This window comes from Oncorhynchus clarkii, chromosome 3 (assembly GCF_045791955.1).
Source record: "Oncorhynchus clarkii lewisi isolate Uvic-CL-2024 chromosome 3, UVic_Ocla_1.0, whole genome shotgun sequence".
Taxonomy (NCBI): domain Eukaryota; kingdom Metazoa; phylum Chordata; class Actinopteri; order Salmoniformes; family Salmonidae; genus Oncorhynchus; species Oncorhynchus clarkii.
In genome coordinates, this window is record NC_092149.1 from 18,045,603 (window position 1) to 18,069,452 (window position 23,850).

At 44.0% G+C, this 23,850-nt stretch overlaps 2 protein-coding genes across 2 annotated transcripts; one reads left to right on the forward strand and one right to left on the reverse strand.

The window, feature by feature from the left end:
- The first annotated feature begins 593 nt into the window (after window positions 1-593).
- Window positions 594-19,848, forward strand: LOC139389933 (B-cell lymphoma 3 protein homolog). Its single transcript, XM_071136971.1, has 9 exons — window positions 594-1,686; window positions 2,164-2,323; window positions 12,441-12,549; window positions 16,693-16,894; window positions 17,464-17,552; window positions 17,728-17,805; window positions 18,066-18,233; window positions 18,557-18,662; window positions 18,746-19,848. The coding sequence occupies exons 1-9, from the start codon at window positions 1,041-1,043 to the stop codon at window positions 19,195-19,197; spliced, it is 2,010 nt and encodes a 669-aa protein (XP_070993072.1). The 5' UTR covers window positions 594-1,040; the 3' UTR covers window positions 19,198-19,848.
- LOC139389943 (mitochondrial import receptor subunit TOM40 homolog) lies at window positions 19,391-23,379 on the reverse strand. Its single transcript, XM_071136983.1, has 10 exons — window positions 23,295-23,379; window positions 22,574-22,776; window positions 22,073-22,140; window positions 21,756-21,848; window positions 21,549-21,650; window positions 21,333-21,438; window positions 20,964-21,086; window positions 20,790-20,866; window positions 20,441-20,543; window positions 19,391-20,302 (listed from the first exon to the last, which is right to left on the reverse strand). The coding sequence occupies exons 2-10, from the start codon at window positions 22,773-22,775 to the stop codon at window positions 20,163-20,165; spliced, it is 1,014 nt and encodes a 337-aa protein (XP_070993084.1). The 5' UTR covers window position 22,776; window positions 23,295-23,379; the 3' UTR covers window positions 19,391-20,162.
- Window positions 23,380-23,850: the final 471 nt, after the last annotated feature.

Consider the following 23,850-nt stretch of genomic DNA (forward strand, 5'->3'; position numbering starts at 1 on the left):
TCTATTGTACTTGATTGATGAATGAAGGACACAATTTAGTAAGGAACTGCCAACACCTGGTTGTCTATTGCTTAATTGAAAGGAAAAAACTGCAGACACTAGACCCCCCATGAAATGAGTTTGAGACCCCTAGATTAGATCACATGCAAACCATTTTTCCTCGCAACTTCCTGGTGCCAAAATGCTCTCTATGCAGAATTCGATCATTGCGTGCCATTTTGCCATCTCTAGCAGCGTTTGTGCTAGTCCTAAATTAAAATCAGAAAAAACATTTGGCATCGTTGACATACTAGATTAATCCATAGCCTAAACCGGGGTAAAACAGGAATTCTAACATTTAAGTGAATTAAATCAATCATATATGCCTCAATTAACAATGAACACTTCAGTTACGTAGGCTACACTAAACCTTTAATATCTTAAAGTTGTTGGTTAAAAAAAAGTAGACCGTCAGAACGCATTGTTTCAGTTTGCAAACAGGAAGGTAAAGAGTTAATTCTTATACGAAAGGGAAAGCCCCAGTTTCGCGGATTTGGTTAAGTGAATGAGAGAGAGAGAGAGAGAGAGAGCGAGCGAGCGCGTTTACGGACTAGTTGATTCGTTGCAATAAAAGAAGGAACATAATATCCTATTGATTTTATTCAATTGCCTACTACCTGCAGTTATATTGCAGGTGTGTTACCGTCAGTTAGGTTATTTAAAAGATTTATATTTATCATTCTGAACATTGACTTTAAGTCAGTTGATTTTAATTAATTTAATTAATTTTAATTAATTGAAGAAACTTAAATTAGTATCAGTTTACACTAATTTTCTCAAAATTAACATTTATGGATTTGGAGAATAGCCTCGAGCCATTCTTGTATTGGCTTGGCAAATTACATTATTAAACTCCCAAATCAAAACAACATTAGGATATTTTCGTGGAGGAGACTGTGCCTAGGCTATAGAAAACATAAATTGAATTGACATTTGAATCACTGCTATGTTTTGAGACGACAAACACCCGAGGCTGATTCCAGGATACTTGATCCGTGTTCATGCCGAGGACCATGACCAGTCACCAGACTCAAACCACAGTGCCGCTAGATCTGAGCACCACAACCAGGGAGCGTGGGAGCGGCGCCGACAGGACTCCCACCAGCAAAGGTCGCTCCGCCAGTGTAAGAATGCAGTATCCCGCTGCCCCCCTCACGGAGGATGACGGTCCAAACGGAAATCCCAGCCACACTGTGGAGCCGCTGGAGCATCGTTGTGGAGTATCGTTGATAAAACCTCCTGTGAAAACGGGAAACCCGGCTTTTCTGGAGAAAAAACACTCACCAGCAGCAACTTATCACACGCCATTCACTCCGAACCCTGGCGAGAGCAGCACAACAGACACACGAACACAGAACATATCTTCCTCGTGGCTTCCTTTTAGGAAACGTCCATTTCCTTCTGAATGGGAGACGCCGGAACAGTCACGTACCCCACCCGGGAGAGAGGAGCGCTTATCCCCTTACAAAAACAAAGACTTGTGCAGCAGACCGAGTCCTCCAAAGATGTTATTAAAGAGCTACGACGATGAGAGCATTGGTACCCTGGCATCGGTCTCACACAGACAATTGTCCGCCGCCAGCGGTTTTGACAATGAACACCAAAGCATCGATCCGGTTCGTTCAATGCAGGCACCCCGTCCTTACTGTAAGTTAGTCGCCCTGGCAAAAGACAAGTGAACAAATATTAAAATGAAAGTGTACAGGCTTTTATTATTCAGAGTGTATCCTATCGCATTTTCATAGTTTTGTTCTCCTAATAGAGCAAAACAACATGCGTAATCCTATGACAGTCGTCTTATAACTGTATTCATTTGATCATAATCAAAGGTATTGGTTTGAAAGAGAATATACTGCTGAATCAGTTAGTGGTCATTTGCCTTTGAGTCAGAAACGGATTTTCTCTGTGGAGTGTTCCTTCATAGATCGTGTGTCATTGTGCAGTGATGGTTAGTCCTGCTTTTGATCCCCAGTCATTGAGAATCTGTTTTGCCAGACATTCCAGCGATAAATGATTGAACTGATTAAAAACATGTCAATGGGTCACCTGTAATTTCCTTATTTCATGGCATTGTACCAAACAATCTGCCCCCTCCCTCCCTCCCTCTCTCCCTCTGTCAACCAGATCCCTATCCAGGGCACCCATTCTACTCCTGGCCCAGCAGGTCACCCCTGGTTGTGAACGTGCCTGTCTCTCACCTCCAGTCCTCTCTTTACCCGGGACACGCCGGACACCTGCTGGCAGATGTTGCCCTGGCGACTCGCCAAGACAACGATGGCGACACGTATGTTTGTTTTTGAATACCCTACATGCATTGAACTTCAGTTAGTCTCATGTAGCAGATGGGGCCTAGAGTAGTACTGTTGCCCTATGAGGGTTCCTTGCTAACCCTGACTTCCTGCTAGGAGCTATGGACTGGGTCGAGTTCAGTAAGTCATTTTTGTTTTCCATTTCAACATATTTTACATATGACCCTGATCAGTGGAGGTGTTGGAGGGAGAGGAGATGTCACACAGTCTTGTTTGTTTGTTTGTTTTGGTCTATGATTCACCTGGCTGTGAGGGGTATTGGTGGTGAGAGAGGAGTGTGCTGTGTGTACCCTTATACCCACCACATTCTTTACCTTAATTTCACTTCCTGTCTCTGTAATGATTAATGGAGTCAATTCTCTGCTCTGCTTCTCAGTGAAAGTGTCACTGGGTGAGGGGGATTCTGGGATGGAACTTGACCTCTGTGATCTGTACTGTGTGTGTGTGTCATGTTCTGTGTCTGTTTGCATTGTTTGTGAGTATTCATATGAGACACAGGCTTGCCTCTGGGAGGCTGGGATGACTATTAGAGTAAGGTGACCAGATAACAACACACAACACAAATAACTAAGAAAGAAGATTAAAATATCCCATGGAATTATAATTTTTTGTAAAAAATAAAATCTTTATATATATATACCCCCTTTTCTCCACAATTGGTAGTTACAGTCCTGCCCCATCGCTGCAACTCCCGTACGGACTCGGGAGAGGCAAAGGTCAAGAGCTGTGTGTCCTCCGAAACACAACCCAACCAAGCCCCACTGCTTCTTGACACAATGCCCGCTTCACCAGGAAGCCAGCCACACCAATGTGTTGGAAGAAACACCGTACACCTGGCGACCATGTCAGCAGGCATCGTGCCTGGCCCACCACAGAAGTCGCTAGCGCGCGATGGGACAGGAACATCCTTGCCGGCCAAACCCTCCCCTCACCCGGACGATCCTGGGCTAATTGTGCACCGCCCCATCAGTCTCTCGGCCATGGCTGGCTGCGACAGAGCCTGGACTCGAACCAGGTTCCTTAGTGGCACAGCTAGCACCGCAATGCAGTGCCTCAGACCACTGCACCACTCGGGAGGCCGCCCATGGAACGATTTTTAACTATACATTTCCGGTAGTACTTTCAAATACTTTAATTATTTATAACACAAATGGATTAACCCCTCAAATGTTTCTTAATTTTAGCCTACCGTGGTCATTTTTAAATCACCCCAGTTTGGTAGCCTATGCTGTTGGAAAGGTTTTCTGGCTATGGGCATGGTTGTTCATGCAGTTGTTACAATGTATCACTGACCAAATGTTCTCATAGAAGGGAGCAAACAAGTTTGATACAAGTGGTGAGACAAATTTGACATTGAAATCCGATTGCATACAGCTTTTGATTACTGAAATATCAGCCTCAATTTAACTTCAGAGTTGCTTTTCTTTCTGGGGGATAATCAGGGACATTTCCGGTACTAGCCGGGGACAGGCCACCAAAGTCGGGGACTGTCCCCGGGATATCGGGGATGTCTGGTCACCTTATGTTAGAGGTTAAGGAGTGGGTGGGGTACATTCAATCACATGTTAATAACAACCTCACGCACCGATGCCCTCTCTGACCTTCAACACCTGAGCACTCACCCATTCACTGACAGACATGCGAGGACGATACAAAAACTCTCATGTGACTGAAATCATAAGTCCATCCAAGAATGGCATTGCAAAGTCATGTTCCTGTAGTTTAAGTGCTGTGTGTCACTCATTTGCATCCCATCACAACAAACACATGATCGAGAAAGTGCAGACCTGGCTGTGGGTTTCGAGACACAGCAGTTCCGCTTGGGATGATCTCATGTGATGTAGAGCCCAGGGACCAGCACTGAAATCAATCAGGAAGAAAACACCTTGCCATCTGATCACAAGATGTTTAAGAAAATGTATCCGTATAAAAGTTCATTTGCATTTCAGTGCTCGTTTTTTTTTTTGTGGCTTTAAAAAAAAAAATATATATTTTTTTTTAAATCAAACCGTACCTTGGTGGTTGCGCTGGGGCTTTTGGGTGCTGTTCTCATGTTTGGGTGCTGTTCTTATGAAGTCAAACTACTTGATGAAGTGGTAGACTGTAAAGAAGTACATTACCCTGGCTGGTACCTACTTGTATTGTGGTCTGTCTGATGAAAAGTTAGATTTCAGCAGAAAGACAGTGCTGCTTCTCAGCCCCCCACCATCCCCAAGTGTGTCTGTGTGTGTGTGTGTGCTTACGTCAATGGGGTGTTAATCCTCAGTTCTCATCGCCTCTGAGCCCCTCAGTTTCGGGAAAACCTCTGAGCGTGCGCCTCTCAATGTGTGACTGCGGTTTTCTCAGGTCTTTCTGTATCTCTCTGTTTTCATTTCTCTGTGTTTTTAAATGAATGAGCTCAAAAACCCAAACATCCGCTCCTCACTTCCTCATTTACCGCTTTTTCTCTCTCTCTCTCTCACTCTCTCTCTCTGTCTTTATTTCTCTTGCTTTTTCTTTTGATCTCTTCTCTGCTTATCTCTCATTAACATTCTCTCACCCCTCTGTCACACGCTCCCCTGTTTCTCTCACCCCTGTCTCATTCTCCCTTGTTCATTGTCCATCTATCTGCTTGAATGAGAGACAGCTGTGCAGTCAGTGCAGTAACATGGGGACAGTACATCATGTATTTGTAATGGTTATTGTCATGCTTATAGAATACAGGTGGGGATGACGTTTGTTCAGCAGGTTCTTGCAAACCACACGTATAGTACCCAACAACTTTGGCTCACCGCTGTGCTTGGCCAGGGATATGCTTCCAACCATGCAGACATGTAGGTAGGGGAGGGGTCAATGAACTGGAGGAAGTAGCTTTAGTGCTGCCATGGCAAAAATCAAATCACACTTTTATTTATATACCACATTTCTTAGAGGATACATTTGCATTTCAAAGTGCTTAACAAATAAAATAGTAAAACAATAATAAAATAAGTGGTCATGAGACTAATTGATTAAAATAAATTTAGAATTGTGTACCATTTCTTTTTTTTAAATTGTATTTTTTAAAAGCACCTTAACCTTTTTAGCCTTGCTTTTACTTATGTCTTAAGATTTTTCTTTAAAATGTCTCCAGTTTCTGAGGCCTGCCCTCAGATCCTCCGGCAGTCTGTTCCAAAGGCCATGACCAAACGTTTTGGTTCTGACCTTTGGAACAACTAAAAAAACAGTGCTTTAAAGCTCAATAAAAAAAACATCTAAAACTAACAGGCAACCATAAAGGCTATGTCAGGCTCCAGTCTCAGGGTGGCTCAGTTGGTAGAGCTTGGTGCTTGCAATGTCAGCGTGTCAGAGTTGGTTCAATTCCCACTGGGGTCCAGTTTTCAAAAAGTAAGAAATGTATGCATTCTGGCTACCAACACCTACTAATGACTCAAATGGTTTCTGAAAAGGATGTATTGTAAGTTGGACTGTGGTGTGTTTCTGGTTCCCTTTTGTTTAATATACCTGTCTTAAAACTCTCTCAGGTGGTCTGCTGGCCACAGCAACCCGTATTCCCTCACCTCCCCCCAAACAGGATACCGCATGTACGCCACTGTCAGTGTGTGTTTGAGTGCGGCCCAGCGCTCCTGCGTCAGTGTGCTTTGGGTTATCTGGGGCTGTGGTCTGCCCCACTTCCAGGAACAGGAGAGAGAGCAGTTTCATCTTGAGAGAAAGAGAGAGAGATTAACCTTGTTCAAGTGTGTGATAACCTCACCATTGCACTGAATGGAGACACCTGTTACTAGGTCAGTTGGGTGTTGATAGATTTTTAAGGAATGTTGGGAGAGGCACCTCGCATATACTCATCTGGGGACTGTTTTTAATCAGAACTGATGCCATTACTGTTGTCATCCTCATTGTGCTGCAATAATGCATGTTTGTCATCTACTCACATACTCCACAAATACATTATTACTACGTGACGAAAAGACTGCTGCAGATTCATTCATTCTGCTTCCTCACTGCATGGGAGAACCCAGTGGTAATCAGGTACGCTTATTGTATGTTTCCACCGGATCAGAGCATGACATTTTTTTCCCCCTTTCATGCTGAGTGGTTATCGAAAAATAACCTACGTTGAGGATGACCTTGGCATTCTCTTTTTTGAATTACATTTTTTAAATTTTACCCCCTTTTTTCTCCCCAATTTCATGGTATCCAATTGTTAGTAGCTACTATCTTGTCTCATCGCTACAACTCCCGTACGGGAGAGACGAAGGTTGAAAGTCATGCGTCCTCCGATACACAACCCAACCAAGCCGCACTGCTTCTTAACACAGCGCACATCCAACCCGGAAGCCAGCCGCACCAATGTGTCGGATGAAACACAGTGCACCTGGCAACCTTGGTTAGCGTGCACTGCACCCGGCCCGCCACAGGAGTCGCTGGTGCGTGATGAGACAAGGATTTCCCTACCGGCCAATCCCTCCCTAACCCGGACGACGCTATGCCAATTGTGCATCGCCCCACGGACCTCCCGGTCACGGCAGGTTACGACAGAGCCTGGGTGCGAATCCAGAGTCTCTGGTGGCACAGCTGGCGCTGCAGTGCAGTGCCCTTAACCACTGTGCCACCCGGGAGGCCGACCTTGACATTCTCAATGAATGTAAAAACAGACCTTAGTTTACTCACTGTTTGAGGTCAAGAAAAAATGACTTTCAGAAGTTCCACAGTGGTGGTGAGTTTGACAGAAATATTATCAGATCCCCAAATGGGAACATTTATGGCCTACATTTGTGCGCAGACCAGGTAGCCTAGGCCTACTTCTATGTATAGTCAGGTGCTCGTCCTTACTCAATATTGACAGAAGCGCTACAAATTGCAATGAGGAAATTGACAACTCCTAAATGGAATGACATAAACCAAAACATGTTCTTCAGAAGTGTAGCCTAGGTTGTGCGGTCCTCAAACAACGTGTCCACTCTGACAATGAGAATGGTAAGACTGTAGTAATAATAATAATAATATATTGAATGCATTAAACAAAAATAATGTACTACTGGTGAAACTAATGAGCAATCCTCCTCAATGGTCCACTGAGACAAATGTGAATCCGACAAGTCTCTTTTGCCATAACATTTTTTTATATTGCTTAACTAAAAAAATGTTGGTCGACCAACAGCCTATCGACCAAACAATCGACAAGTTGACAAAATGGGGTCAGCCCTACAACGGATACACTTGTGAACGTGGTCAGGGGTGGTTCTCACTTACCAGAAAGGGGAGCTTTTTAGGAAAGAACCGACATATGCGGCCAAACACAAGTTCTGCTTTTCACACTGATCAGACGGCTGAGTGGCTTCACTGTGCTGTATGGCCATTAGTCAGGTCAGATTGCGAGAGAGGGGCGTCACCACTGTCGCACGTTTTACTGTTATGAGACTGTCTTGTGGTCATCTTCAGTTGCATCAGTCACCACAGTGCCGGTTACAACTACACTTGTATGGAGATGGGTTTCATTTACAAAGACAAACTGTCATCCCTATTGTGTCTTTCTCTATGTGAAAGATTTGTTTACTCAAGTTGAACAAGAAAAGCGGAAATGCGGAAAGCAAGGTTGTATTGGCTATGGTTTGTTGACATGTTTTGGTCTGTGTTACACTAGCTACACGGATGAGATGGCTGGTTGTGATTGGTTAGACCTGCCTTCTGCATTGACATCAGTCAAACACCCGCCTCCAAACCTCAGGCTCTGTATAATGTTACCACATATCTCCACACCTGTGCTATGCATTGTACGTGTTGTGTTGTGATTGTGTTGTGAAAGATGCATCCACCCAGCCACTCTGTTTGAATATGAAGGTCTACGTGACACAGGTTGATCAGAGATGAACAATGTCTCAATGATCAGTCTGTATTAGTAACATACTGCCCTGTATAACACAATATACTCCTAATGCATAATGTTAGGTTTAATTACTCATAAGTGCAGGTAGGCACGCACCTGTCTTCAAGAGAGGCAGTTATGAGATCCACCCAAGGCCGTATGCTGATAAGTGTTCTGCTAGAACTTGCCTTAAATCAAGCTCAGAAAGAATGTAATGTTTCGGCTTGGCACCCAAATATTACATTAGCTGTCAAGTCCGTCTCTCTCTGCCTGGTAAAACAGAGCTAAGCTGTATGACCTCTCTCTATCTCACACACGAGCCCTCCAACATAAGTTGTGAAATCTTTTTAATTTGTTGATGCTAAGGGCATTGTTGGCTCATGCTATGGACTAGTACTACAATTTGTACTGAACAAAAACGCAACATGCAACAATTTCAAATATTTTACTAAGTTACAGTTCATATAAGGAAATCAGTCAATTGAAATAAATGTATTAGGCCCTAAATCTATGAATTTCACATGACTGGGAATACAGATACGCATTTGTTGGTCACAGATACCTTAAAGGTAGAAGCGTGGATCAGAACACCAGTCAGTATCTGGTGTGACTACAATTTGCCTCATGCAGCACAACACATCTCCTTCAGAGTTGATCAGGCTGTTGACTGTGGCCTGTGGAATGTTGTCCCACTCCTCTTCAATTCCTGTGCGAAGTTGCTGGATATTGGCGAGAACTGGGACACGATTAAATGTTTTATTTTACCTTTATTTAACCAGGTAGGCTAGTTGAGAACAAGTTCTCATTTACAACTGCGACCTGGCCAAGATAAAGCATAGCAGTGCGACACAAACAACAACACAGAGTAACACATGGAATAAACAAACATACAGTCAATAATACAATAGAAAAAGTATATATACAGTGTGTGCAAAGGAGGTAGGATAAGGGAGGTAAGGCAATAAATAGGCCATTGTGGCTAAATAATTACAATATACCAATTAAACACTGGAGTGATGGATGCGCAGAAGATGAGTGTGCAAGTAGAGATACTGGGGTGCAAAGGAGCAAAAATAAATCCAATAACAGTATGGGGATGAGGTAGTTGGATGAGCTATTTACAGATGGGCTATGTACAGGTGCAGTGATCTGTGAACTGCTCTGACAGCTGGTGCTTAAAGTGAATGAGGGAGATATGAGTCTCCAGCTTCAGTGATTTTTGCAGTTCGTTCCAGTCATTGGCAGCAGAGAACTGGAAGGAGAGGCGGCCAAAGGAGGAATTGGCTTTAGGGTTGACCAGTAAAATATACCTGCTGGTGCGCGTGCTACGGGTGGGTGCTGCTATGGTGACCAGTGAGCTGAGATTTACCTAGCAAAGACTTATAGATGACCTGGAGCCAGTGGGTTTGGTGATGAATATGAAGCGAGGGCCAGCCAAGGAGAGCTATCAGATCGCAGTGGTGGGTAGTATATGGGGCTTTGGTGACAAAACAGACGATGTCGTACACATAGATCCAGAGCATCCCAAACATGCTCTATGGGTGACATGTCTGGTGAGTATGCAGGCCATGGAAGAACTGGGACATTTTTAGCTTCCAGGAATTGTGTACAGATCTTTGCGACATGGGGCATTATCATGCTGAAACGTGAGGTGATGGTGGCGGATAAATGGCACGACAATGGGACTCACGGTATCTCTGAGTATTCAAATTGCCATTGATAAAATTCAATTGTGTTTGTTGTCCTTAGCTTATGCCTGTCCATACCGGGGAGGCAGGTAGCCTAGTGGTTAGAGTGTTGGACTAGTAACCGAAAGGTTGCAAGATTGAATCCCCGAGCTGACAAGGTAAAAATGTGTCATTCTGCTCCTGAACAAGGCAGTTAACCCACTGTTCCTAGGCCGTCATTGTAAATACGAATTTGTTCTTAACTGACTTGCCTAGTTAAATAAAGGTTAATAAAAAAAAAAACATATCCCCACTGTCACTCCATTTACAACATTGACATCAGTAAACCACTCGCCCACAGAACACCATACACGTTGTGAGGTTGGTTGGACATACTACCAAATTTTCTAAAATTACGCCACCTCGGCTTATGGTAGAGAAATTAACATTCAATTCTCTGGCAAAAGCTCTGGTGAACATTCCTGCAGTCAGCATACCAGTTGCATGCTCCCTCAAAATTTGAGACACCCGTGGCACTGTGTTGTGACAAAACTGCACATTTTAGTCGCCTTATTGTCCCCAGCAAAAGGTGCACATTTCAAATTAAATCTAATTTAATTTATTTGTGAAATGCCCATAACCAACGGTACAGTTCAAGAAAGAGTTAAATATTTACTAAATCAAAATAAAGTTACCCAGTTGAATTACATAAAAATAACGAGGCTATATACAGGGGGCTCCGGTACTGAGTAAATATGTGGGGGTAGCAGCAGTGTAAAAACAAAGGGTGGTGTCAATGTAAATTGTCCGGGTGGCCATTTGATAAATTGTTCAGCAGTCTTATAGCTTGGGGGTAGAAGCTGTTAAGGAGCCGCTTGGACCTAGACTTGGCGCTCCAGTACCACTTGCCATGCAGTAGCAGAGAGAACAGTCTACGACTAGTGTGACTTGAGTTTTTGACAATTTTTTGGGCCTTTCTCTGACACCGCCTGGTATATAGGTCCTGGATGGCAGGAAGCTTGGCCCAAGTGATGTCCTGGGCCGTACGTAGTACCCTATGTAGCGCCTTACGGTCAGATACTGATCATCCTGTTTAATCAATCCCACACTTGTCACGTGGATGGATTATCTTGGCAAAGAAGAAATGCTCACTGACAGGGAGGGAAACAAATGTGTAAAACATTAGAGAAATAAGCTTTTGGAACATTTCTGGGATTTCTTTATTTCAGCTCATGGAACATGGGACCAACACTTCACATGTTGTGTTTATATTTCTGTTCAGTGTAGTTATGTCATACATTCCTCCACAACTCTCTGAAAGAGGATGACAAATGTTTTGTCTCAGGACATAACATTTGTATTGTGTAGGCCTGCATCACGTACCATTTGTGACCAGTGTTAGAAAGCCAACAAGGTAGATGCTGGAGATTTAAAAAGGTTTTCTGCTAAATTTGTTTTGTATAAGAGCTGTCAGAGTTGTCTTTGAGCAATGCATGAAAGATGGTCTTTATGTGTAGGTCTACGTATGTTCTTTATCTTCCATTTCCTCTTTGCAGTATGCAAATATGTTGTTACTCATCTCCTCAGACTTTAGTTGTATGTGTAGTAGGTAGACATGCCAAACACCAATATGTGTTTTAGTCTGTTGTAACTCTGTTTAATGGACAACAGATCAGGAAGTAGACAAAAAAAAAAAAACTGACATTACCGTAAATTTGTGCTAACCCCAAATTCTCAGTGAAGGTACTTTTAAATCATTCTCTCAAAATGTCCCTACCCAATTTCCTGTCATAACCTTTCTTCTCTTGTTCTGCATTTATGATTGATATTCATTGGAGGAAGCTGAAAGACATGAAAACACACAGAAAGCCCCTAATAGAGATCGTAGTTCTAATGGTTTAATGGTGATTATCTCCCCCGATACAGAGGGCTGTGCCATTGTCACACAACAGGAAATTACACCAAACCAAACGAGTTTACTGAAATTAACTTCTGATAATATTTTATTTCCCCAAGAACTCCTGTCATTCTTCCTTATTCTTATGTTTGACCTCTGTTCTTTCACTTTACATACTATATAAATATCAGTTTCCTAGTCACCTTGATCAGTTTTCTACAGGCTTTGTAATGAGTCACCCACCACACTGCTCTGCTCTCTCAGCCTAACTGTCAGTTGTGGAGAATCAGGTCATAGGTCAAGTGAAGTTGGCCAGTACTCAGTCATTCAGTAATATATAGGTTATGGGTTAGCCTGAATTTCTCAAAACATATTGTAGGCTTGTGTAAACTTTCTACTGCAATTGTGTAATGGTTTTCCACCCAGCCAGCCATCACATGCCAGTTAGTGTGTCATTCAGTTTGTAGTCCATAGGATTTCTCTGGCTTAAAGGTTAGTCAGGGGGTTTCTGTGTCAGGACGTATCAGCAGCCACTTTACAATCATGCTGGAGTTGTGTGAAAAGGATGTGTGTCAATTTATTTTGTGCATTTATTGGTTTAAAGATCAGAATTTGTGTGGAAGAATGTGTACCTGTTTTATTTTTGTGTGTGTAGTTTTGACTTGGGTGTGTGTGTGTTACAGGGCTCTTCACATAGCAGTGGTGCAGGGGCAGGAAGCTCAGATCCAAAGAATGATCCTTCTCCTGGAACTGGTTCACACAGACCTGGACATCTATAACAACCTGAGACAGGTGAGGTACATGCACGAGCACACACAGCTGTGTTTTCAGAAATGTCAGGAGTTATTGGAGTGTAAAAATCTTATTTTCCTTAACCCCAAAACCCTTAAGCTTAAAATAGCATTTGTTTTCCTACTTTTTCAGGACATTACAGTGAAATATTAGGACATTGGGGTCCTGATAATATAGGAAAACATGTACACACACACACACACCTGCCACTCACTGCAGACTTCAGAGCACAATAAGGAAAGGTGTGAAAGAGGAAGTCCTTGATTTCCTCCTCGCTCAGCCTCTTTACCGTACACAGACAGACACCTCTCGGCTGCCGGTTATCAGAAGAAATGTACAGTTTCTGGTTACCTGTGCTTAATGCAGGCCAAGGTCACACGCACAAGCCTATTGCTTGGAAGGATGTGCTATGATTGGTATCCTGTGTTCTGAAGTGATGTTCTCTTTTCTGTTGGGTTCCATCTTCTGCACCTTTCCCAGTCCATCAACGCCCCATGGCCTTTCCCCATGAGTCCACTTCCTCCCTCCAGCGTGCCACCACACCCTGTCAATGCCACATTCCCTCTGCAGCTCTGTTAGTCTGCTTAATCACCCCAGAGAAATCACCCTGAACCCTTCATACGCACAACTGGGGTTTCAGACAACACATTTCTCACTTACCAGAAATAACGTAGGTACCATTTGTTGTGTGTTCTCACCGTTGAGGTGAGACTGAGGCATTTACAGTGATATCCTGTCTGTAGTGCATAGTCTAGCAGACAGGCTGTATACGTTCGTGTGAGGGGCCAGGGGGAGATTTCAGTCCAGGCTGAGAGACATGATGCTCGCCACGATGTGACTACCAGATAGGGTCTTTTTGTTATCTAGCACAGACCAATTGCCTAGCCTGAGAACCCATTTTCTAATTGTTTATTAGATTTGTCCGTTATAATCACAAGTAATTGACTATATAGGATAGTCTGTAACCCCAAATAAAAATCTTAAACACACTCCACAATAACTTTACATAAAGCCTACCAAGCTCTTTTGGCAATGCCAGATAATCATACTATGTCAGCAAAAAAATATCTCTAGCAATCTCTAGCAGTTCAACATGTGTTGTGCAGTCCAAACAATACTTCAGTGGTCAATTTTATTCAACGGTTTGACAGAGTTAATATCAGTACTGAGTTGCATGTGCACATTGTGCGATTACCAGATCAGCTGCAGCACTGGTGCTATGAAACAGCTGTTTGATACTCCCACACTGTCACTACTACTAACCAAACACTGTCACTACTACTAACCAAACACTGTCACTACTACTAACCAAACACTGTCACTACTACTAACCAAACACTGTCACTACTACTAACCAAACACTGTCACTACTACTAACCAAACACTGTCACTACTACTAACCAAACACTGACATCTACTACTAACCAAACACTGTCACTACTACTAACCAAACACTGTCACTACTACTAACCAAACACTGTCACTACTACTAACCAAACACTGTCACTACTACTAACCAAACACTGACATCTACTAGCTGGTGCACTTCCCAATTCTCTGGCCAATGTTACTCCCATGTTAGGTTATTCAAGTTCCCTGGAAACTGTTCAGATATTGCAAATGAATGACCATGTCCTTAACGCTGCTGTTGCCACTTTGTACATTATGCTTTGTCTGTCTGTATGGGTGTGCTTGTGGCATGCAGTGTATTGTGTGAGGCTTCTACAGTGCATGTGTATGTGCACTTAGTATCCTCATTCTGAGAAGTCACATGACCCCCCCCCCCTGCTCTGCTCTGTTTCTCAACATACCTTGTTGCTGAGGTTTAGAGGGTAGAATCTGGGACTTTCCCTTTCTGCGCTAGTCTCCATCTCTCTGGCTGTCTCTCTCTCTCTGATGATCGTCTCTCTCTCTGATTTTATCTCAGTACATTGTGAGTTGACCCCTCCTATAACTGCATAAATTATACAAATTATTGAAACTTGTAAGGAACTAGTAAAATAAGCTCTTCCATGGTATGGTAAGGGACTTTGTTAGTCTTTCCTGGGAAGTTGCACAACTAGAACATTAACAGGAAGTACACCCTATGCACACCTCTAATTTCTCTTTGTTTTTACCTTCTCCCCCCCCCTGTTCTTTGTATCCTTATCTTTGTCTGGCACACAACCACCCTTTCAAGGCTTTTCCTCATACCTAGAACTCTCCCCTCCACTCCTCTGTTCTTCTGGTTTATCTGCTCATTTCATTGGAATGTAACTCTGTGGACACACAGCCAGCAGGGGAGAGGGAAGGGATTTTCCCTCTTATCCCGTCTTTCCCCATGCCTATACCGCTTCCAGCTATTCCTCTCCCTGGCTTTCTTACCCTGTGCTCCCCCTTCTCTCCCTCCCCACTCTCTGCCCCTCTTATTTGTGCTGTTTTTGTTTGTCATTCTGGAATGGTTTACAGGAAGCTAGTACTAAACTCAATGAACTTTGGAGTGTTTTTGGACCACCATAAAAGGCTTTATTTGACCTGTGCCTTTGATGAAGTATTGTGACATGTTGCCGGTTACGTCCTTTATGGCTTCATGTTCAGGGACATTCTAGGAAGCACAAGATGACTGAGTCAGACTGTTGGTAGTTCATGGGAGGTCAAACACTAGGGTGTGTGTGATCAGTCATGACTAACTGACGATTCAGGGAAATAGGAGTGTTTTCTCAGGAAGTGAAGGCCACTGGCATTGAGACATTGGAGGCATTTCACCAGTGTTCTCTCCCGCCGGCGCTTTGGTATTTTACTGCTGTTCTTTACTGAAACACACACACACACACACACACACTGTAAGTACGTGCTTTTCCTGAATCAAAAGTGAAACTAAATTATCATCCTGACCACTGAGATTGTTCAGTATGATTAATGAGAGATTCCAGATCAAGTGACTTCCCTAAACCCTTTCTGCATGTCTCTGGACATTGGACCACTAACAAAGTTAACATTTTTCAAATCAGGTTTTATGAATGAATGAATCATTGGCAATCATCTCTGGAAGATCCTGGATCCAGTGCTTTCAATAAACCCGTGTTGGAATCTGCAATCCCCTGCATAGTGGCATGTCTCTGGAATTCGACCTGGCTCGAAACAGCATCACATTCGACCTGGCTCGAAACAGCATTAGTTCTTTCAAATACTTTAGGTGCACCTAATTTTGAAACGAGAAAAAAATGTATGTGGCTGTATCTTCACCTCCTACTGATGGTGTGTTTACCATCCTGTGTGGCTGTATCTTCATCTCCTAGCTGATTTGTATTTTGGACTTTGATGGTGTGTTTACCATCCTGTGTGGCGTTTATCTTTGTCTGCCGATGTCCAATGCTGATGAAGCCAGAAAGCCCTCTGTGCCCTGATTGGGCGGCTCTGGTTTGTTTGGGGACTTATCACCGTTTATAAGCTCTTGTGACCTTCCCCCTGCAGAACTGGATGGAGATGAAATGATGCGATTCCATTAACAGGAGTAATACACTATTCTTCCTCATCTCTTCTTCCTCCGCTCTTGGTAAAAAAAAAAAATGGTTTACCTCATTTATAAACCGTGCGTATGTACAAAATATACCCCCAAACATGCTTTCACGCAAAAGTTGGCATTTATAATTTATGACTCTGCAAAATTTAGACCATGTGTGTACATTTTCTAGTGGTTGAAGTATTGCATTGCAAGCAGGAAGGAGATTAGTATTTTGTGCAAATAGGGGATATGATGGACACGCTTATTCATAACAATAAACAAGGTAATAACAAGATGCAAGCATTTTCCTTTAGTGAGAATCTATTGAATTTATCTTTGCATTTTAAAATAATTAGAAACAGGCATCTAATTCCTGGGCTATTATTTTACATTTCCATGATCATTACATAAAAAAATGTCTCACTTTTTCTGTGATGGTTTAATACCCACGAGGTAGCATAGGCCTACAAGGAGAAAGAGTAAAGGGGCACACAACCGGGAAACATGCGTATGTATGGCGTGCGCCAAGTTTAGAAATCTCAATATGTTTGTGCGTGCAGATATTTAGTGTGAAATGTACAGTTATGACGCCCCTGGTTTTCATTTGTTCTTGTTTAATGATTGTCTAAAGATACATTTTCTGTCTCCCTCTTTCTCAGACCCCTCTTCATCTGGCTGTGATTACCCATCAGGCCCACATGGTGGGGGCGTTGCTGCGTGCTGGTGCTGACCCGGGGGCTCTGGACCGTAACGGTCAGACAACGGTCCACCTCTGCTGTGAACACGGCCAGCAGGCCTGCCTCTCTGTCGTCCTTTCCCACCCCTCCATCTTGACTTGCCTGGAGGTCAGGAACTATGAGGGTAAGTTACTACTGCTACTAAATTGCCCTCAATTCTGTTTCAATTGAGACAATGCAGGGGATTAATTTAAATTCAATTCATAAATTCCTCTTAACTTTCCAATGTGACCTAATTGACAGTTCATAGAAGAAACGGCCAGCTCCTTTGTGGTAGTCATGCCAGACATGACTAAAACAATAATAGATCTAGGATGTATGCTACTACCCCAAATAAAGCCAGTAACCCTCCCACAATGTTTACAACATTCATGCCTAATGTACAGGAATTCCCATATTGTGGGAATATTTCTGAGTTGCGACACATACTAACATTATATGTAGCACACATTATCCCCCCTGTTTGACTCATGCTGTGGGTCCCATGGTGGTGGGTGTATGAGGCAGAGAGGGGAATAGGGCATTTCCTGCTGTTGTGGTCTGTATGCCAGTGTGACAAGTCTGGGCACAGCATGGTTTGCCTTGTACTCAAAACAGCAGAAAACCCCTAGAATACACATGGGCTCTGGAGCGTGTGCGCGTGTGATTCTCTCCCTAACGGCTTATCACCCCCCTCTCTCTCTCTCTCTCCAGGCCTCACCCCTCTCCACCTAGCTGTACAGGGTGGACACAAGGAGCTGGTCAGAATGCTGCTGGATGCTGGGGCAGACATCAATGCTATGGTCAGTCACCTTCCTCCCCCACCTGACTCTCCATCTCTCCCCTTAATGCTGGGCCATTTCAAAAGGGCTTTGAGTTATTCTGGCATACTGAATCATCCAGTTACTCAATACCAGGTAATACTCAATTAATTCCAGTTCCACTTTACAGAGTCCCCATTCTCCTCTCTCTAAGCAGGACATCAAGAGTGGCCACAGTCCTCTCATACACGCAGTAGAGAACCACAATATGGACATGGTGCACTTCCTCATAGAGGTAAGGCTACGTGTGTTGTATGTGACTCCAGCTGTACCAGCTGTTCTACTGAAGTCAGCTCATCTATATTTAAAATGGTCTGTAGATCCTCCCCTGTTCCCCTTTAGGTTTATCTTTCCTTTCTGAGAAGATGATTTACAAGAAATGTTCAAAGTGATTCTGTTTAGTTACACATCGCCATCCAAGACTAACCGTGTTACTTATTTTGACATCTTCTCAACAATCTCCCACTTCCTCTCTCCCTGCCCCCTCCTCATCAGAATGACTGTAATGTGAATGGCCAGTCGTACAGTGGGAACACGGCCCTGCACAGTGCCTGTGGGCGAGGCCAGGTAGACACAGCCAGGCTGCTACTGAAGAACAGAGCCGACAGCAGTGTGAAGAACTACCACAATGACACCCCCGCGATGGTGGCCAAGAACAAGAAGGTGAGAGAGAAGAAAATTAATGCAAATGTTTCACACCAATCAATAGCTTTACACATGTGTAGGAGAATTAAAAACAGAAGTTAGTGGGTTAAATGAACGATAGTGTGGACATAGGACTGAACTAATCCTTGTGGGTGCTTCCCTCTAGTGGCTGTACCTAATAACAATTTTCTTGTCATCACAACAACAAAACACAAATAATCTAAGGAATGCGATCACTCAGTAGCAGGCCCCACAGATGCAGTGAACTCACTAGTTGTCATTGCAGCACTGTTAATGTGTGTCCTCTCAGGTAACCTAACCCTTTAGATCTCTGTCCTCAGGTAACAGATGTACTACGAGGGAAGGGCTCCAGAAACCAGCAGCCCAAAGCTCAGCAGTGTGTACCAGCCTCACCACACAGGAGCACACCCCAGTCACAGATTAGAGGTAATGGTGAGACGAGCACGTGTTTTGATGTGCATCATGCATTCGGGCACAGTAAACTCATCACATCCCTCCTCTGTCCCCAGGTTCTCCATCTCCCAGCCTTTCACCATTGGCCACTCCCACAGCTTCGCCTCTTCACCGCAGCTTGTCCTATTCCCCCAAGGCACCTCCCACTCCCTCTCCTCACAGCCAATCAGCAGAGAGCCTGTCAGGCCGTCAGTCTCCAATGAAGATCCGGGAGGGCGAGCAGCTGCCGGTGAGGCTTGACTCCGACAGGATGACTGCAGTAGACATCAGCCTGACCCAGAGAAGGACCTACAGCTACCCTCCAGCAATGCACCACCAGTCCCCCATTACTGATGCTCAAATAGGGCATTTACTCGCCTATTACTCCCCTGGAGTTCAGAGACCTCTTTATCCAGAGCCTCCCTTTATCCTCCTCCACACCAATATCCCTTACCCAGCCACTGTCTCTACTGCCTCCCAATCAGATGTCTCCATCATGAGTGTCAGCAGCAGCATGGGCAACAGTTGACAGAGATGCGCTTTCAGTGTCCCTGCTGAGTTAGGTTCCACCACTGTTTGGTAACAACATAGTTTGTTTACTGTTGGACTATAGAGCCTATGCCAGTATGATTATGTACCTCTAGATCTCAGCTGGATGCATTAGTCTCCTTACAATTCCACATGCAATGACACCTACACTGGAAGAATGAACGTTACTGCAGTTTCCTGAATAGACTTCATTCAGAACTGTTATCACCATGTGTGTGATGGGCTGTTTGGAAACTGGTGCTCCACCAGGAGGTCTTGAATGCTGCCACCTTACTTGAAATTCGTGATGCCTTTTCTCTTCTGGTTTACTTTCAGTAATATATTGTATAATTGATAAATATTTTTCTACGCACTGCCATTTCTTCACATTCATAGCACCACAGACACAGAACCAGTCCCTTAATGGTCTTTAATATCAAAAACCAAAGATACAAAAGTTGTTTATGATTCTAAATGCATTTCATAATATTGTCACGGTATGGTGAGAACTTCAACTCCATTTCTATTACATATATTGAAAGCAGTAAGTGTACTCTGAACATTTCATGACTCTAGGACCAAGAAAATGTATTCAAAATACTACTGTAGTTGTATATTCGTTAACAGTAAAATATAGCCCTATTTTCCTTTCCTATAGTTTCTGTATTGTTTGGAAATTGCCAAAAATGTAGATGCAGTTATCAGACAGCGACAATATTAGTCTAATCACATGTTAGACTGCATCACCTGATGCTCTCTATGCATTGGGTATCACATATACACCAGAAGGAAATAGACTTGTGCTACAATATGTAGGCCTGGCTCCATGGTATAGAGTAACCCCCTCGCTCACTCTGCCCCACAATTCACAGTATAGGAGAGTCTCTGAATCCAGTAGATACATGACAAGCCCAGGACTGTGTGTTTCTGTGCTGGTCCAAGCATGGCCCAGTGTGTCGAGGAGGTCTAGCCAACGGTGACATTGAAGCCACACTGGAACTTGTTCTTCTTTTGGTTAAGGAAGGCTCCCAGGGCCAAGGAGAGAGGCAGGGGCAGCAGCTTCTTCTCCAGGACCGCCCCCACCACCCAGTTACTGTCTACCGAACCTGGAGACAGGGATGGAGGGGAGGGACAGATCAGGAAATAATTCAGACCTGGGACAATCATTGACAAATGGCTCAACTCAATTAACCCTAGAGGTCTGACTGAATAGCTGTGCTGTCGAGGGACAGACAGTGGCTTACCTTTAAAGAGCAGGTTGGCTTTAGGGAGGTCCAGCTGATACCCAAACGATACTGCGGTCTCCTGCGTCCGCATGCTGCCCTCAAACTCCACCCCCAGCTGCAGCTGAGTTGGTAGAACGACAACAAGATGGTCTCACAAACAGACCTAGCACTGTGCTGCTACATAGCCTCAAGTATTTCAGTGGGCTAACACCTCCATGTCAGAAAAGGCATGTTCCATTAGCATGGTAACGAGATGGTAGGATACCAGTGGGTTCCCAACTATTTTGCACAGTGATCCACACTAAAGTTTGAGGAGTTTTGTGGTCTAGACTGGGGGCTAGGTGATAGGATAGCTTAGTTTGGGTACCTGGTCATTGGCTCTGTGGTAGTATGTTGCATGAGCACCAGCACCTCCTAGAGTCAATGTGGCAACATAATTATTGCCTGGAGTAAAAACAAGAAGAATATTAATCTCAGTGACCAGTAAAAAGCTCCTGGCTCTAACAGAAGGTGAGGTGGTGTGGGTCAGAGAGGGTCTCACCTGTGTATCTGCCCATTAGGGAGGTGACTGCTCCCTCCTCTCCAGGCCTCCGGTGGTAAACCAGCTCTCCTCCCAACGCCAGGGCTGGACTGATGGACTGAAGGTAGTGAGCCACGATAATACCTGAGGACAGCAACATCATCATAGATGTTACAATAGAGCACAAGAATAAAGGACTCATGTCTGAATAATAACCAACCTGTTCACTCTGTAAACAGAAGCCATCATAACGTGTGATCAAAAGGCTGGGTAACAAGAACATTATTGCTGTACGTGATGAAGCTTCCACACAAATGTGCTTGTAGGAGAGATGGGTCGTTTTGCAGCATCATGGACCACCAGTGAAGTCTGATGAGAAAACAATCCTACCAGAGCCGAGGAGGACGTCTGGGTTGCCCAGGGTAACAGCAGAGGTGAAGTCATCACCACGATACTCCATGTCACACTGCCAGTTCACAAACTTGTGCTGCTGAGTCTGTTGAAATAACAAAGGCATTATTGGAAATGGACAGATGAATAAACAGTAAGTTTAATATACAAACTTCCTGATCCTGGTGTTGCGTTCCACTCTTCACAGTGACGTACCTGGATGGCTATTTTAGAGCGCACGGCGCTGGTGAGCTGGTGGATAACCTGGGCGTTCAGACTACCGGTGTTGTCCATGTCTCCCACCATGACTGGGAAGGACTTGGGGGGGGTTCAATACATACATTAACAACTTTATTAGAATATAATAATATTAGGGTAAAGTGGCTGAGAGACATTTTCCAGACCAGTCAAGTGACAGTTTACCTCAGCAGGTCCTGTCTGTTGAGTGCCCACGTAGGTGGCACCAAACCGGTAGCCAGATTCAGCCAAGGTGCTGAGAGTGACTGTATGACTGACCTGTAGAACAGATACAGCAGACATCCAATAAAGTAGCAAACAATATAGTATTCTGATCCATATGAAATAGGACAATCATCAGCTTGAGCTTTACAGCCTTGAGGGTTAGATAGTTCCTTTTCATTGTATAATAGCTTGCACAGAATGCATACTAACGCTGACTTTAACTTGCAAGTGCCTCAACTTGCATCTAGAATATATATTCCTCTAGCTCCACAACTGACCTGGAAGTGATTACTCAGGCCCTTGTTGACCACCAGTCGCACTCCTTCCATCTGGATGGGGAACACCTCTGAAATGACGTTAGAACCATAGAGATATGGAATGTTTGCTATGGAATGTTTGCTCACAAGTATAATTCATGGGCTGATCCCTCCTGATGACCTGGAAGGAATTATGTGATCCTTCCTTAACCAATAGCCCCACCCAGTTGATTTCAAAATGGTGAAAGTCAATGGTGCTGCCCTTGCTAAACCTGACCTTTGGACACTAGAGTTGTCCAAGTCTATGGTCAAAACAGAAACTATTTAATGCAAACAATTTTAACATTTAATACAATCTAAAATATGTGACAGAAAACATTGTACGTCAGAGGAAAAACACACCTCTCAAATAAATATGAGCCTAAAATCTGCAACGTCATTGCCCAGTCTATTCGAACAGGAAAGATGCACCTGTACACCGCTGATGACGTACCGCATGACATGACTGTGTATGATTCTTACCTTTGCACTTGCGATGACACTCCTCATAGGTACCAGGGTTGGGGAGGGGGCTTCCTATCTCACCCGCTGGCTGTCCCGGGACAGAGGGGGGAGGGACGGAGGGCATGGAGAACCCTGGGGGGACTGACACCAACCCAGGGGCCCCCTGGACAACGCCACTGCCTGGGGGAGGGGGGGAGCTGGCAGCCAACACACTGCCCATGCTGAAGCAGGATGAGAGAGACACAAAGAGTGAGAAGGGGTGAGATACTTTATGTTATGTTAATAGTTCTAGTGGCTAGCTATCCAACTCTACGCATTAACTGGGACAAAGACTAACACAGCTAGGTCAAGGCCAAGGGATATTTAAGCCAAACACGTGACGTTAGCAAGGTAGCAAATGCCCACCCATACCAACCACAATCCCCTTTCGTTGTGGCCTTAAGTAACCATCTGTCTCATGCAACCATACCAAACGTAAGATACTGTATCATACATAATGGAGTGTCTCGGATTTACGTACAGAAGAATACGAAATGCTCTGAGACCTGGTCGACTTGACTGACGGTCACTGACTGAGCTAACGATAGCTTGCTAATGTTCCTAGCGATAACAATTGCAGCACTTTACATGCATCTGACAACAAAACTGTAACACCATCAGCTATCTGTAATAAAGACATCGGTTTTAGAGTTGTCTGTTTCATGCAACTGTCCTTCAAATGTGTTAGCGAGCTACTCACGTTGACTGTTTGTGCGTGTCCGGCGGTAATTCTAGCTACACACCGGTAAAGTTCAACCACAACCTTCCGGTGCACGTTTAGGCCCGCCCTCCGTCCCCTATAACCTCATAGATTGGGTAGTGTACCTACAAACTCAACCACCATTGGCCAGCACATCCAACTACTAGGAAAATCCTAAATATTGCGTGTTGTGCTGGGTTCATGACCTAGTCGGGAACTCTGAAATGACTGATCTATATAACTACAGCCAGTAAGCAAGTCCAACATTTACGATTTTCCTACTTCCGACTAGCACCTGAATACGACATTAATAGGCTTATTTTGCGCCTTCCAATCGGTTGCTTCATTCATTCCCATGAAGCAAGACATTCCCAGGGTAATCTTCCTATACAGTGCTCGTCTTCCTGTGATTCTTTCTACATGTAGAATGTACAGTACCAGTCAAAAGTTAACACACCTACTCATTAAGTAAAAAATATATTCTACACTAGAATAGTGAAGACATAAAAAATATGAAACAACAAATATGGAATCATGTAGTATCCAAAAGGACACC